Below are 17,494 nucleotides of genomic sequence, written 5' to 3'. Positions count from 1 at the left end.
GCTGTAAAAAGTTGCTACCGGCATGGTTGCTCTTCCCTTTATCATCTAAAACGAGGCTAGTGTGTATGCAGTCTATAGACAGAATGATCGGACCATCGATCGGATGTTAAATTGATCGGCATAAAAAGTTGGTGCAAAATTAGGCAGTGTGTACCCAGCTTTAGTTGTCAGAATAAAAGTAATGTTTGGTTTCCAAAGTACACTGACATTCCTCCCAACATTTTAAAGGCCCAAGCCGGGGCAGAGCCACACCAGGCCATCCATCTGTGGGGGTGTCTATAACACTTCTGAAGTATTAGCCCCCCCAACCCTCTCTATAAAACACCCTTGAAGTGCCAGAGGTACCTGCCTCTGGTGCGTGCATAAGCAGGAACATAACTCCCAACTACATGTGAGTTGGGACAAATATGCCGATGGCGGGACAGGTCCCTCAAATCAGGACTGTCTCGGCAAATTTTTTTGAGATGTATGCATTGGGTATTTGGAGTACTGACAACCGTGGTGAGCATGGATATTCTTCCCAACTTCTTAGGACAAATGGGCCGACGGTGGGACAGTCCTATCAAATCGGGACTGTTGCGATGTATGCATTGATTATTTGGGGTACTGACAACCTCAATGTTGAAAGCTGGCTCGACACTTGGTAACCCTGCTCGACAGCCCAAGAGATGACTGACACAATCACAGGATGGTCATAAACTTGAGTCTTCCAATTAAATCATATTTCTCTATTTCCCACTCTGACTGAGTGCCTATATCACTTCTGGTGTCATTCTGACCGTGCAGTCACAACATGACAGCACACATCGTAGATTATTAGTGGGCATGGCAGTAAATGCTGACTGAAGAATAATAAATTGAAAGCGATCAGATAATGTTGGTAAATGCTGTCTGAAAATTACTGCTCTATACTGCTCTAACACACCCAAGAGAAGTGAGAAGAGATCTGGTGAACCAAACGTCCTGATCCCATCACTGATCCTGTCTTCTGGCACTCTAAGGCATGACTGGCCTCTGTATGGCCAGCATAAGAAGTAAACTGGCACCACTTAGTTGTTTTTATACTACATTTTGCTTTTGCAAAAAGAGGGCACATGAAACTTAAAATTACTGCATTTGAAATAGTAGGAAAACTGAGTCGGGTTATAACAAAATAAATCTTAACTTTATTTTCAATTGACAAGTCTGAACTTTTTAATCAGTTCTAGTATTGACAAGCAGCTTCCATGTACAGTAAATGCAAATGTATAGCTAGTAATGCCTCAATTATGGAACATAGACATTTGAAAGTAAACATGTTACATATTCCTTAAATTTTGTGTCGAAATTTCATATGTTGACAATATGTCACTTAAGCAGTGACGGAAAATCTGTGGGTGCAGACGGTGCCGTTGCTATAGGGACTGGAGGCAAGGTGGGCCCGGCGATGCTGATGCTCCCCTCTAAGGCCCCCATGGGAGACCTCCTGTACTCAGGGACTGCACATCAATCCCGAGCTACTGCGCTGCTATGAAAAGAGCTGAGTGGAATCCTTTTCTGAGTGGCACATGCTGCCCACACATTCTCAGAAGAGGCCCCCTCGTAGTTCTTTTCAGAGCATGGGTCTAGAATAATACATTAGTAGTGCCAGGCCCCCACACAATCTTTATTATGGGGCCCAACAATGCCCAGCACTTTGGCATTGTGCTAAATACCACATTCTGGTGAACATGCCATGTATGACAGTGGTAATGGTGCTGTCTAAAATCAGTGTACCACCATGTGCTCTTGAATTAATGAAACTTGCATGCATACTTTTCAGGGTGTCATTCAGAGATGACATCCCAACTACAATTTACAAAAAATGCCCAAACGTCTGCTCAAAGTATAGTTTTATAGATAATTATTTGTGAATAAAATGGTATCATTTCATATGAGAAATGTATCCATTGAGTTTTGTGATCTGCCTCTGTACATGAAATGTGTGGCAAAGTACGATATCCATGTTAACAGCTGACAGTTTGGCTAGTTGAATCATATTTACATCACTGCAGCTTCTACTGATCTCCTAAATCTCATATTTTGACATTGGGTATTAGAACAGACTTATCATCCTTTATTACTAAAATTGACCACATCTGATATGATCCTGCAGTTTGGTCCAATCACTAATTAATCTTATCTATGGTCAGTCAGGGCACACACCTTTTGATTGGCAGGTGAAAGAGGCAAGTAACAGTGCGGTTGTCAGCCAACCTGATTAAAGGGCCACAATTGACTGGGGTTATCCAATCACTTGGGCAAACACAAGCAATATCTTGGAGGACTAATTTGTTATAAAACCAAAATGTCTGAGGAAATTAACATGTCCAGCTAAAGTATCAAAGTCATGCTATCATAGAGCACTTATGTATGATGCAATAGAGTATAAAATAGGTTGGCAGAGTTGTCTATTTTTTCCATTTATACATTATCAACTAAAAATAGTCTTATAAAAAATCTATTTTAAAAATGAAGGTAAAAAAAATAAATATTTTAGTTTTAAATTATATTCCCATTTAAATAAGTTAATTACTATAAACACAAGTGTTGCTATTTTTTCACCATACATCCGCTGGGGGCAAATAAACAACTGTCTCTTTCAATTTGTAATTTAGGGAGATTTTTTTGCCAATTTTAGAAATGTGCATACCTATTACATTGCTTTTTCATTTGCTGAGTGAATTTATTACAATACATTGATTATGGTGTTTGCTTTTTAGCGGTTATGTTTTTCTTAAGTAATTTACTACACAGCATGTCTGTTATGATTATTACATGCAAATCCACATTAGTATTGGGTTATAAGTGGACAGGTGTTATATTTGTTGCTTTCATCTTGTTTCTTATTTTGTAGTTGCCTGTTCGTTCCTGTAATAACAACAAAAGAAGCATTATTTTTGAGCTGCAGAACATGACAGATTTATCTGCTGCTACCAGAATAAAACCAAAAGACATGCAGGCATTTTAACCTACACTGAATGTATGTTTTATCCCACCCTAGGCACATGAGAACAGATGTTATGTTGTACCCTTTTCTTTTCTAGACAGTTATGCGTATGCAGCCGACACTTTTTTGAGGCAGTTCACTGGTTTTCAAAATACTACAACAGCCATTGGGAATGCATAATTAAATCACCAGTTACTTAAGTGTGTGTTTAAAGATGCAGTCTCAATAACTACAGTGAAGTGCTGTCCACCACTTACGCAACTAATATTTGAACAGGGTTAGATATCTGTTATAAGTATCCTGAATGCTTGATGAACATGTATACAATTTAGCCAATTCCAGCACTGGAATGCAAGAGTTGGCCCAGTCACCACACCTATATGCATTTGCCTGTCTATACTGTCTGCCCCCCTCCTTCTAAACCTTCTCCTCTTAATGACACACTTCATTCATGTAGGAATAGCACCCTGCATGCTAATGGACTATAATATTACAAATATTTTGTCTCTGTGATTTACAATGTTTGCCAGAGTTCACAGAGTGGAAGGGACAACGGGGGTTATATTATATGCAGATGCCATGTGCTGGCTGTTGTATATACATTGCTTTTTTTCTTTTCTTTTATAATATGCTGCTTGGTGTTGGTAGAAGTGTGGGCACGTGCAAGGTCCTAGGACAGAATTTGCACCAGTACTAACGAACTTCTAGCTACACCACCAACACCCAAAATGCTCTGATAATAGGTATCTCATACTTGCCAACTCTCCCGGAATGTCTGGGAGACTCCCGAAATTCGGGTCAGTCTCACGGACTCCTGGGAGAGCTGACAAATCTCCCACATCCCACTATTATGTACCAAAGTATTGACGCATTTGGCCGCCCCCCGCCCCCTCCTGCCCTCCAGTCACGCCCCTCTCCCGGAAACAAGTTTCCGAAAGTAGGCAAGTATGAGGTATCTGAGACACAATAGAAACAGGCATCAGATAGATCTTAGCTGTCTTTAATACAGTGACTGTGTAGATGGTATTACAATATGTAGAGAGGTTTATTTTTTTTTCTTAGTTTGCATAATTCTTATTTGGTAGTTATAGTGCAAATCGCTTTTGAATACATTGGTGATTCCCATAGAGGGCAGCATTTCCTCAGCATTGATGTTCCCATGAGAAAGTGATACAGCTTTCTGGTTCACTGTGACATATCATTTGCCGTCTTCCACACCAAGCTCTGTTAGTAACTAAGCTTATACAAAAAAAAAAATAGAAAATAGGAAGGACAGAGTCATATTGTGCAGAAAGCACTATCTATATAGTTATCTATAAAATATAACTTTTACTAATTTCTAATTACATTTTCTCTGAAAAATTTATTGGCATTTTAATTAGAAGTTAATAAAAGTTATATTTTATTAATAACTATATATATATAGTGCTTTCTGCACAATATGACTCTGTCTTTTCTCTTTTTTTGTATACACTATAATTAGTGCACCTTCCCCATTATATGGATACAACAATAAGATACTAATTAAATAAATTAGTCATGAGGAAAGAGAAATCTATTTATTTATAACAGCATTTTTAGGATGAAAAGCATTTTGAAAAACATGTACTTGGTTCAGTATACCCCATTTTCTCTTTCTCTGCTCACTATCCCTATAATGTATAATTAAATCAGTAACTAAGGTTATACAGCACAATGGACATCCCAATGTCATCTGAATAAATGAAGTCATTTCTAACACACTAGTTAGTGAATAATAATAAAGCTATCAAGTATTTGTGTGCTACATGAAAAAACAGCCAGTGTTTTCCTTATGTGCAAAATAATAAACTGATTTGCACCCCTTGCATTGTAACATGGTTTGTCCAGTATCAAACTTACTAATTTTTTTCACTTTGCTCTCCTTTATGACTCAGGCCCACAGAGAAGACTTAGTTTAACCTGGAAATCTTATCTAAGTCTATTTGCATTTTTTATATTTTATATTTATATTTGTATTTACAGTAAGTGGGAGCTGTCAGTTTATTGCTCTACCAATAAAAAACTAAATGTTGTTCTTGGAGAAATATATAGTGCAATCCAACTAAGTAACCATACAAAGTTATACCAAGTAATAGCTTGAAAAAAAGCATCCCATATGCAAAGCAGTACCCATGTTTTTACCCAGCAACAAAAGATGTATAAGTATTGTCATTTACAAAATATGTTATGTTTTTGTATCTTTCTGGTATTGGCATTACTTCATTTTCAATTTCTTACCGTTTTTTTGCCATCTGCAAAATTGACTTGACTTGTTTGGAGGAATGATTGAGACATTTTTCTTCTCCAGTCTTTAATTTAGCACTGCAAAGATGAAATACATACTTTTGTTTATATTTTATGTATTTATGAAGATATACTTATAAGTAATAAAAGGGATGTTACAAATATCAATATTACACAGGTTATGTAGTTTGTGGCTGCATTTGAACATTCAGTAAGACTCTTGAACTAGTGCTTGAAATCAGCCAGAAGCAACAGTACAAAGGGGATGCAAGGATTTTTAGAGTTGGTATTTTTCTATTGGTATAAATATTTGTTTATGCACTAAGTACACATTGTACATACAAATTACTGTCTAACTATCTATACGCATCTATAGATATATATGAAGCTTTCCATGCAAGGCACTCTTCTGCATCTTCAGAATATTTTTTTTATAAATAACATTGACTTTGCGTACCATTTTTAATACCCAGGAGATGAAATACTGGCAAGAGGGCAACCCTACCTAGAGAGTATCTAACAGAAGTATTGCTAAACAATTTAACAAGGGGGATAATCCCAGAAACAGTTTAGGGAATTACAGAGGATTTTTTTTAAATGTATTGTGATATATTTTAGGCATGGTGCTCCAAGTTACAAATAAAACCATTATCTGGAAAGCCCATACATGTATTATTTTTCTTAGAGATAATATACTACTATTTTAGAGACTCATTGGGCCTGATTTATTAAGGAAAGTAAGACAAAAAAATGAGTAAGTTTTCTACTGGACAAAACCATGTTACAATGCAAGCGGTACTAATTAGTTTATTATTTTGTATATAAGTTAAATATTGGCTGTTTTTTTCAAGTAACACGAAAATACTTTCTAACTTTATTTGTACACTGAAATTTAATGTTGATGTAGGATATGTCCTATCCCAACTATAAATCTGCCTTCACATTTTAAATTTACCTCCCCACTAATCATGTGGAAATGTTAATTAAACTATTATATCGCACATATGTTACCGCGGCTGGTGCAATTGTGGAGCTATAGGTCACCTACTACATGTGTTTTGGTCTTGTCCCATCATTCAACCACTCTGGCAAGAGGTCTTTGACCTAGCCTGGAGAGTTACCTCTATATCCTTGACTCCAAACCCACTTGTAGCCCTCCTCCACCTATACCTATACCAATTTCCTAAACACTATTGATATGTTTGGGGCCATATCCTAATCGCCGCTAGAGCGGCAATAGCACAATTTTGGAAACAACCATCTTTACCCACCCTTCGTAAAGTTATTGCAAAAATTCACTTTAGTTTCCATATGGACACTAGATGTCCCATACTCTATGGCACCATCCTCCCCCATTGTCAAATGGATGTCATGGCACAAATTCACAACTGACAGAGAGGGCTCCAGGCTTATCTAACCTCTGGTAACATCAAATCCGGCTGATACACTCTTAACTCCCACTTCTCAATACTGCGATAACCTATGATCTCGTAACCAGATACTGCTGTTATGTACCCTGACTAAAGTTTCTCAAATAGATACTTATTGTTATGTCTGCTCTCCACTCTGTACCCCCCTAACTTCTCTTTTTTTTCCTGTATCCCCTTACCCCTTACGCGCAAAACTTTAATAATTAAAGTTATTGATGTTAAAAAAATTAATTTACCTCCCCCTCCAATGCAACATGATTTTGCCAAGGTGCAAAGTTATTCATTTTTTTGCTTTACTTTTACTTTTTTGAATCAATCCTATTGTCTACAATTTGTAACCACTCCTGGTAAATCTATAATAACCACTATGATGCAACATTATTACTGAAAATAAGTGGTGTGAACCATAGACTGAATTTTCAAGGGTTTCACATGCTGTATATGGTTAACCATTAGCCACGATGTTAGAGAACCAAAATACCAGCTATGTGCCCATTATTAGGCAGGCTCATATACCTAATTGTTACTAACTTACATGATTTCCATTTTCTCACACTTGGCACTTGGTGGAAATACTTCAAATTTCTTGATCTGCTTGATGTCAACCGAATTGGCACCACGTCCCATACACAGACAACGTCTCCTCCCAAGTGGGGACATGCCTAGAAATAAGGGGATTCTTTCCAGAATTAAAGCAGCACTCCAACATAGAATATTTTGTTATTTTTAAGTCCCTTTTAAGCATTCTAGTCATTTTTTAGCTATCCTCCTATAAAAGCTTATCTCCTTTACAAAAGCTCTCTGTATGGAAAACAAAAATGTCTGCTAGACACAGTCAGTCTCCTACGCAGTCAAAGTCTCACAGCTGGCAGAATGTCATGTGATGGCATAGCGACAACTGGGAAGTGGAAAGGAGAATGTCACAGTGCAGACAGAGCTCTGAAGGGTGTTCCAAAGACTCTCTGCTCACTACATTATTTGCCATGTGACTGTGGTTGCCATGGTAGCACAGAATCATAAATTATTAATAGCAGCTTGAAGGAAAAAAAAAATACGGTAAATTCTTCTTATAGTCTGTCACAGTGAATTATGTTAAAATTACACCTGATTTTTTTTCATGGGATTGCTGATTTAAATTCCAAAAGTAAATGTCAAGACTACTTAAACTCTGCAACTTTACAAACTCTTCCACCCAATGCAAAATTAGCATCTCTCAAACCTCCCACTTAATTTTACTGTTGCAGTCACCTATGTTGAATTGTTTATTTGATGTTTGCAAAACACCTTTCACATCTATTAATTAGTTCAACACATATAACTGTAACAGTCAATTAAACTGTAAGTTTGAAAGTGGGCATTTTGTACCGGTTGGCAGGGCTCACATTGGAGGGTCTGCTTTATTATATATGCTTTTTACTATGCAGCTTTTGTAGAATAAAGAATTGTTGCTTTGTAGGAATTTGTGAAGCTATGAGTATATAGGGAAGAATTAGTTTCTATGTATACTGGGCTTCCTGTCTGCAAGTTTTTTTGAAGGTCACTGATTGTTCATGTTAAGCTGTATGCTCTGGAAACAAAGGAGTTAAAACATTTTATTATAAGAGTTCCCTGAAGGAATGCTTTGCAAATCTTATGTTCTGTGTAACCCTATATAGTATATTTTTGTATCACAATTCCAGTTTTTAACCATATACTTTACTAATAGTTTTGCTTAGTGACTCTCAAAGCAGAAAGCAGAAAACCACAGGGGGCAATAGCTTGTACACAACTAGCTAGAAAGATCACATATATACGTTTCATATGATATGGAGATTTTAACAGATTTTTGTAACAAAAGATAAATGACAGATGAAACAATTGAGCTATCAATTCTCAAATACTTTGATAACCACAATTTTGTGTGAAACTCATGCTTTTCTTTTAATAACAAAGCGTGACTAATCTTTAGCATGAGAAAAGGGAAGTCCTGAAGCTTTGTGTCTATTTTGGTAGTCACTAAAATGTTTATGATCATGTCCACCTCCCTCCCACATCTGTGATGTCACTACATGGAATAGAAGCAAACATTTCACTTTCCTTTCCCTAAACCTGTCTCCTTTGTTCAGAATTAGCTTCTTGCACTCTCTGTCATTTAAACATTCCCTGTATCACACCAGGTGTATTTATAATGGATATATTTAAGATTTAATGGTCCATTTAGCTGCTTTAAATCCTCTTCAAAAAGGAAACATCTTCAAGTTTATATGTCAAATGCGTTCCTCTTTTTATTGCCATAGTAATAAAACTACATTACATTATCATGAGTTCACAGGTACATGCCTCTGCATTTCTCAACTATATTGTATTCAATATCACTTACCTTGCACACATGACTGAAGCAAGAGCACTGAGCAGAGGACAAGAATGAGTGTTCTGCCCATTGTGGTGAATAGACGTTCCTGGAAGTGTGAAATAAAGTGCTCTCACAACTGCACAAGAGAGATGTAGAGTGCCATAAACCAGTCCAGAGAATAGATTGTATTTATATGGTCAGATTCCTCCCACTTCACTCAGAAATTACCCTTGGGAAACCCCATGAGATGTCTTCCATACAGGGGATTTCTCATATTGGCTAGTTCACATTTTCCTTGAAAGCGTTGCTATTATCATAAAAGGAGTTACCAAACAGACAGACAATATAAACTAGCAAATTAAATTGTTAAACCTTTATGCTTTATAAATCAATTTGTAATATCTTTCATGCATTTATCATTTACATTTGAAAGCATCTAAATGCATGAAAGCAATATGTAATGTTCAGAGGGCCTTAAAATAGTGAAAATGTAGTACACTCCAAGCAAAATTATATGAGTATATTATATTCAAAGTTTCACGATATGACAGGTTTGGTAAAAAAGTAATTTTTGAGTGCAGACAGGGATTTCTTATCTGTGATCCAGCATTTTGATATTTTCCAAAAACCCAAATTCATTGTACAACTTTAAAGGGACAAATGTCAAGTAAATGTCAAGACTACTTAAACTCTGCAACTTTACAAACTCTTCCACCCAATGCAAAATTAGCATCTCTCAAACTTCCCACTTAATTTTACTGTTGCAGTCACCTATGTTGAATTGTTTATTTGATGTTTGCAAAATACCTTTCACATCTATTAATTAGTTCAACACATATAACTGTAACAGTCAATTAAACTGTAAGTTTGAAAGTGGGCATTTTGTACCGGTTGGCAGGGCTCACATTGGAGGGTCTGCTTTATTATATATGCTTTTTACTATGCAGCTTTTGTAGAATAAAGAATTGTTGCTTTGTAGGAATTTGTGAAGCTATGAGTATATAGGGAAGAATTAGTTTCTATGTATACTGGGCTTCCTGTCTGCAAGTTTTTTTGAAGGTCACTGACTGTTCATGTTAAGCTGTATGCTCTGGAAACAAAGGAGTTAAAACCTTTTATTATAAGAGTTCCCTGAAGGAATGCTTTGCAAATCTTATGTTCTGTATAACCCTATATAGTATATTTTTGTATCACAATTCCAGTTTTTAACCATATACTTTACTAATAGTTTTGCTTAGTGACCCTCAAAGCAGAAAGCAGAAAACCACAGGGGGCAATAGCTTGTACACAACTAGCTAGAAAGATCACATATATACGTTTCATATGATATGGAGATTTTAACAGATTTTTGTAACAAAAGATAAATGACAGATGAAACAATCGCAGGCGCTCTGGATCCAGTGTGCAGTCATTCAATCCTGAAGTCTGGGGACAAGATGTCTGAACACTAGATGTGAAGCTGCTGCTTATATACACACAAAAGTACAGTAACACAATGAAGATGGTATAGCTTGCATCTATTGGTCCAGGTCTCAGGAAGGTCCAAGGGGTTGTCAATCATTGGCTAGTTCATCCTAAGGAATCCAAAAGAGGGGGTCACCTCTCCAGGGGGTATGCTCGGCTCTTCCCGCCAAGATTCCTTAGTCTTAAGTAGTTCATAATTCCCCTATCATTCATAACTTGTGTATGCACTCTGCGATTCCCTCGCAGAGTGAACCAAACAGTAGGATATGTAAAGAGGTTTATTATGATACCACTCATGATATGATTCCTTCAACCTGTTCCGTGTATTTCAATAATATGCATGTAACTCTAATATAACATATAAATACTACTATATTTTGACATAACTGACTATGTGTTGCAACTACCATTAATGTGTACTATTTTATAAGTATGCGTGTTTGTGCGAATGTATGGTAAAAGACCAATTACTGTTGCTGCCACGTGTAGTGGATGCGTACGCCCTTTCACGCCGTAGCGTGCCCTTGTACATCGTAGCGTACCGTACGCATCTTTTCAGACAAAGACAACCAAGTTTGCTCGACTTTAATTGAAATGACTTTATCCAATTTGCTGACTTCGACAGCTCCACCCTTTGATAGTGTAATAAACTTTCACCCAATCACCGTTTCAAGTTCAGGATTATACAATACTTCTTCATAGACCATGATCTCAGTATCTGGTACCACTTTCAGTCTCTTTCTCAGTGTTACTCCTATGAGACCATTTTCCACACTTCAACACAGTAGGAACACATTTGACAACTAAACCAATTGCTAAGATGACACCCAGTATAAGGAGAAGGAGCTTACCTACACTAGCAACCATTTCCTGTACCCACTCCCTCAGATCGGAGAACCATTTCACAGGGTTCAACCACGAGAACCAACCCGCCACCTTCTCCCCGACCTCATATAACGTAGAATTATGGCTCTTTCGAAATTCCCATTTCAGCTGCAAAATTTCATCCATCTTCCGGTCTATAACCTCTTTAGGGTCATCCGTATTATTAGTAATGTACGTGCAACATTTGACACCGAACTGGGTGGCCAGTGTCACACAGTACCCACCAGTAATAGAGGTGAGATAATTTAGTACCAGTCTATTTTGCACCAACTCCTTCTTGTACGCTTGTAGCTCCCTTCCAGTATACCTGAAAGTGTCATCATACATCTCGGTGATATTATCTATTAATTTAGCTAGGTCTTGGATATATTTAAAGTTTAATGTTCCCCGAGCGGTCCTGGTGAGGTCTAGAGCAACCATAACTTGGAAACCAGCAGTTTCACTAATCAATTTTGTAGCTATGGGTTCCTCACCAGGAATCATATTTCTCTTGCCACGGTGTTCATACTGTGTGTGTATGTTTGGTGGTGATGTAGTCTTGTGAATACCAACCATTTCTTCATGAGTAATAGTCATGATTTCAGGAACCAGTTTAGCTAAGAAACACAAGCCCTTTGTCACAAATCGGGATCTTAGCCGCACTTACCTCATCCGCCGCTGTCATATCACGGCTACCTGGGTCCCTTCTGGTCATCTGCAGCATTCCCGTTCTCCACACCTTCATTTGTAAACAAACACATACTGTCTGTCCTGCAGCATGGGCGTGGCCATCTTGGATGCAGTCAGGTGATCATTCCAAACCAACCAGATTCAGAAGCTGTGATCACATGAACTGATCAGCCAATAGTTGTTTGGGACATCCTATTTAAACCTGCTGCTGTGATCTGTTCATTGCCAGAACAACACACTTCTCTCCAGAGGATAGTTCTTGGCTCCAGTGTTCCTGACTGCATTACAAGTGCAGTAATCCTGTCTGCACTCCTAAGTGCAGTGTTCCTGACTGCATTACAAGTGCAGTGTTCCTGACTGCATTACAAGTGCAGTGTTCCTGACTGCATTACAAGTGCAGTGTTCCTGTCTACATTTCCAGACTGCTAATTCCCCTGCTATATTCTACAATCAGCACGAACATGAGCAAGAAGTTCATCCAGGCTGCTAAGTTCTGTTTCACTCCTGCTCCAGCTAGTCCCAAGGGTCCCGAATCGGATCAAGAAATTCAGACGACCGTGACAGTTTGTTCTGGCCAAATGGATCCGCTAGGGGAACATACCCCGAGGGAGGACTCTGTCCAAATATTAGCTGAACGCATTGAGAGACAAGAAACTAACCAGGGGCAAATTTTGAGATTGCTGCAGGATGTTTCTACACGTATGGATACCTTGCAGTTATTCCGCAGTCAACCATCCCATACTCCGCCTGAGCCAGTAATACCTGCTTCACTACTTACTTCATCCAGACTCCATCTTCCCACGCCAGCTAAATACAATGGCGATCCGAAGAATTGCCGCGGGTTTCTCAACCAGTGTAGTATACACTTTGAATTACAACCCGGAAATTTCCCCACTGCACGTACCAAAACTGCTTATATTGTTTCGCTACTATCAGGGTAAGCTCTGGCATGGGCATCACCGCTCTGGGAAAAATCTGACCCAATTTTATTTGACATTGATAGCTTCCTGTCTACCTTCCGCAGAATATTCGACGAGCCTGGAAGAACAACGTCAGCCGCTTTAGATATTCTGCGCCTTCGGCAAGGGCAGCAGTCTGTGGGCCAATATGCCGTTCAATTTCAAACACTTTCCTCTGAACTATCTTGGAATAACGATGCTCTTGTTGCGGTTTTCTGGCAGGGCCTGTCTGACCACATTAAGGATGTATTAGCGTCTCGGGACTTACCTACAACGCTAGACCAATTGATTACCACCTGCAATCGGGTTGATCTTCGGTTCAGAGAAAGAACTCTAGAAAAGAGGAAGCTGAAACACCCCAAGTTCCACCCTATTCAACGGGTCCGTGTACCGTCTCCTTTCCCTGAAGGACCCATGCAATTAGGCAAAGCACGTCTTTTACCCACCGAGCGAGAACGGCGAGTTAGAGAGAAACTTTGCTTATACTGTGCCAGTTTCGGACATCTGTTACATCATTGTCCTCGTAAGCCGGGTAAACACAACCTCCTAGCTGACAATGAGGAAGTGAGCCTAGGAGTGGCTCTTCGCTCCCCACAAGGCAAGGACTGTATTATCCCAGTCACTCTGAAACACGCTCAAGGCTCCCAATACATTTCAGCCCTGCTGGATTCTGGAGCAGCTGGGAATTTCATGTCTGCCAGATTAGCTGCTGAACTAGCCATTCCACTGGAGAAAATTCCAGTGACCATCTTTCTCTCTGCGGTTGACGGTAGCCGTATTCCAGGGGGTACCATTACGCATCAGACGTCTCCAGTGACGCTCCAAATAGGAGTTCTGCATTCCGAGTCTCTTACCTTTTTGGTCATCCCAGAAGCCACTAGCCCTGTGGTTCTCGGGTTTCCATGGCTTCAAACGCATAACCCCCATATTGACTGGTCGACTCCACAAATCCTGGCGTGGGCTCCAACTTGTTTCGGGTCTTGTTTACAACGTGTTCTTCCACATTGCTCCACCTCTGATAAGGAAGTTTTGCCAGTTCCTTCTGCCTACCAAGAGTTCACAGACGTTTTCAGTAAGCAGGCCGCTGAAACTCTACCACCTCATCGGGATTGGGACTGTCCCATTGATCTTGTTCCGGGTAAAACCCCACCGCGTGGCAGAGTCTACCCTCTTTCTATCCCTGAGACAAAATCTATGTCTGAATATGTAAAAGAGAACTTGGAAAGGGGCTTTATTCGCCCATCCTCTTCACCGGCAGGAGCCGGGTTCTTTTTTGTAAAAAAAAAAGATGGTGGATTACGTCCCTGCATCGATTACCGAGGTCTCAACGACATTACCATCAAGAACCGGTATCCTCTGCCCCTCATCACAGAGTTATTTGACAGAGTCAAAGGTGCGCAAATATTTACGAAGTTGGATCTCCGCGGGGCCTACAATTTGATCCGTATCAGGCGTGGCGATGAATGGAAAACCGCCTTTAACACCAGGGATGGGCACTACGAATATCTTGTCATGCCATTCGGTCTGAGCAATGCCCCAGCGGTTTTTCAGAATTTCATAAACGAAATCTTTCGGGACTTACTGTACCATACTATTGTGGTATATTTGGACGATATCCTCGTTTTCTCCTCTGATATCCAGTCCCATCGCAGACATGTTAAAGAGGTCCTCAGCCGTCTCAGAAGGAATAAACTGTATTGCAAGCTTGAAAAATGCACCTTCGAAGTTGAATCCATTCCATTCTTGGGGTATATCATCTCGGGCACCGGTCTCCGTATGGACCCAGAGAAGGTGCAAGCTATTCTTAACTGGCCTCAACCATCTACACTAAAGGCAGTACAGCGATTTCTGGGATTTGCTAACTACTATCGAAAATTTATTCGTGGCTACTCTACTGTAGTAGCACCACTCACCGCCCTCACCAAAAAAGGAGCTAATCCTGCCAAGTGGTCTGAAGAAGCCCAATCTGCTTTTCAACTTCTGAAACAAGCATTTATTTCTGCTCCCATACTGAGGCAACCAGATTTAACCTGTCCATTCTACTTGGAAGTTGATGCCTCATCTGTCGGAGTAGGGGCAGTTCTCTCCCAAAAACCAGCTGATGAGCAATGGCATCCCTGCGGGTTCTTCTCCCGAAAATTTTTACCAGCTGAACGAAATTATGCCATAGGGGACAAAGAGCTGCTTGCCATCAAATTGGCGCTTGAAGAGTGGAGACATTTACTTGAGGGAGCTCGTTATCCTGTCACAATATACACGGATCACAAGAATCTGCTCTACCTTAAAACTGCACAGTGCATGAATCCACGTCAGGCCCGATGGGCACTATTCTTTTCTCGATTTGATATCCATGTCACCTTCCGTCCCGGTTCCAAAAATCGCAAGGCCGATGCTCTGTCACGTTCTATGGTAAAAGAAGAAGATTCCATCATTGTGGATCCACGGCCTATTATCAGCCCACTCAGCATCGCAGTCAGTAGACCCGACAATACACCTCCCCAGGGGAAAACTTTTGTTCCTGAGAATCTGCGTAAAAAATTGCTCCAATGGGCACATTGTTCCAGATTTGCCGGTCATGCTGGCATCCGCAAAACTCAATCTTTCATATTGAGAAGCTACTGGTGGCCTACGCTTCATCAGGATGTTCAGCAATTTGTTTCCGCATGTGGCAGCTGTGCCCAACATAAAAGTTCAAGACAATCTTCAGCTGGTCAACCTTTGCCTCTGCCTATTCCCACCAAACCCTGGACCCATATTTCTATGGACTTTGTTTCCGATTTGCCCAATTCTAATAATTTCAATACCATCTGGGTCATCGTTGACCGATTCTCTAAAATGGCGCATTTTGTTCCTCTCCGTGGACTCCCATCAGCACCTATCCTGGCTCAGCAATTTATAAAGGAGATCTTCCGTTTGCATGGGTGTCCTGAAGAAATCGTCTCAGATAGAGGAGTTCAATTTGTGGCGAAATTCTGGAGATCCTTGTGCCAAGCACTACAGATCAAACTAAACTTCTCTTCGGCCTATCATCCCCAATCCAACGGGCAAACGGAAAGAGTTAATCAAGACCTAGAAACATTTCTCCGTTTGTACATATCCTCTTCTCAAGACGACTGGGTAGATCTGCTTCCTTGGGCAGAATTTGCTCATAATAATCATTATCACGAATCCTCTGCTTCCACTCCATTTCATACGGTCTATGGCCTACACCCCAGGGTACCCTTGTTTACTCCACTTCCTACAGCCTCATTACCTGCCTCTGAAGTTTTCCTAAAGAATTTTTCAGGCCACTGGCGCCAGGTACGGGAATCTCTACTTAAAGCGTCCCAACGCTACAAAATTCAGGCCGACAAAAAGCGACGAGCCATTCCAAGCTTGAAACCCGGAAACAGAGTCTGGCTGTCTACTCGCAATCTACGCCTCAGAGTTCCATCTATGAAATTCGCTCCTCGCTTTATTGGACCGTTTAACATCTCCCGAGTCCTCAATCCAGTGTCCTACAAATTACATCTACCATCTTACCTCAGGGTACCCAACACCTTTCATATCTCTCTCTTGAAACCACTGGTGCTAAATCGGTTTTATACACCCAAACTGGTTTCTCCTGAAGTGCAGACTGAACATGGTGACGAATATGAAATTAAAGAGATCTTGGACTCTCGGTTTCGACATAAAACCTTACAATATCTAGTCGACTGGAAAGGCTATGGTCCAGAAGAGAGGGCCTGGATCAAAGCTTCTGATGTTCACGCTCCATCTCTCATCAAAAAATTTCACCGCAAGTTTCCAACTAAGCCCCAATCTAAGTGTCCAGTGGCCACTCGTAAGGGAGGGGGTACTGTCACAAATCGGGATCTTAGCCGCACTTACCTCATCCGCCGCTGTCATATCACGGCTACCTGGGTCCCTTCTGGTCATCTGCAGCATTCCCGTTCTCCACACCTTCATTTGTAAACAAACACATACTGTCTGTCCTGCAGCATGGGCGCGGCCATCTTGGATGCAGTCAGGTGATCATTCCAAACCAACCAGATTCAGAAGCTGTGATCACATGAACTGATCAGCCAATAGTTGTTTGGGACATCCTATTTAAACCTGCTGCTGTGATCTGTTCATTGCCAGAACAACACACTTCTCTCCAGAGGATAGTTCTTGGCTCCAGTGTTCCTGACTGCATTACAAGTGCAGTAATCCTGTCTGCACTCCTAAGTGCAGTGTTCCTGACTGCATTACAAGTGCAGTGTTCCTGACTGCATTACAAGTGCAGTGTTCCTGACTGCATTACAAGTGCAGTGTTCCTGACTGCATTACAAGTGCAGTGTTCCTGACTGCATTACAAGTGCAGTGTTCCTGACTGCATTACAAGTGCAGTGTTCCTGTCTACATTTCCAGACTGCTAATTCCCCTGCTATATTCTACAATCAGCACGAACATGAGCAAGAAGTTCATCCAGGCTGCTAAGTTCTGTTTCACTCCTGCTCCAGCTAGTCCCAAGGGTCCCGAATCGGATCAAGAAATTCAG

General features: G+C 40.3%; 1 protein-coding gene across 1 annotated transcript; it reads right to left on the bottom strand.

The window, feature by feature from the left end:
• Window positions 1–1,143: 1,143 nt before the first annotated feature.
• LOC142106589 (C-X-C motif chemokine 10-like) lies at window positions 1,144–9,172 on the bottom strand. The gene is made up of 4 exons (XM_075189594.1): window positions 9,023–9,172; window positions 7,199–7,325; window positions 5,228–5,311; window positions 1,144–2,889 (listed from the first exon to the last, which is right to left on the bottom strand). Exons 1-4 carry the CDS (start codon window positions 9,081–9,083, stop codon window positions 2,865–2,867), a joined length of 297 nt encoding a protein of 98 aa, XP_075045695.1. The 5' UTR covers window positions 9,084–9,172; the 3' UTR covers window positions 1,144–2,864.
• Between the last annotated feature and the right edge of the window lie 8,322 nt (window positions 9,173–17,494).

Source organism: Mixophyes fleayi, chromosome 1, assembly GCF_038048845.1.
Source record: "Mixophyes fleayi isolate aMixFle1 chromosome 1, aMixFle1.hap1, whole genome shotgun sequence".
Taxonomy (NCBI): Eukaryota; Metazoa; Chordata; class Amphibia; order Anura; family Limnodynastidae; genus Mixophyes; species Mixophyes fleayi.
The sequence above is the reverse complement of the archived record's forward strand: the minus strand, read 5'-3'. Positions and strand labels throughout refer to the sequence as shown.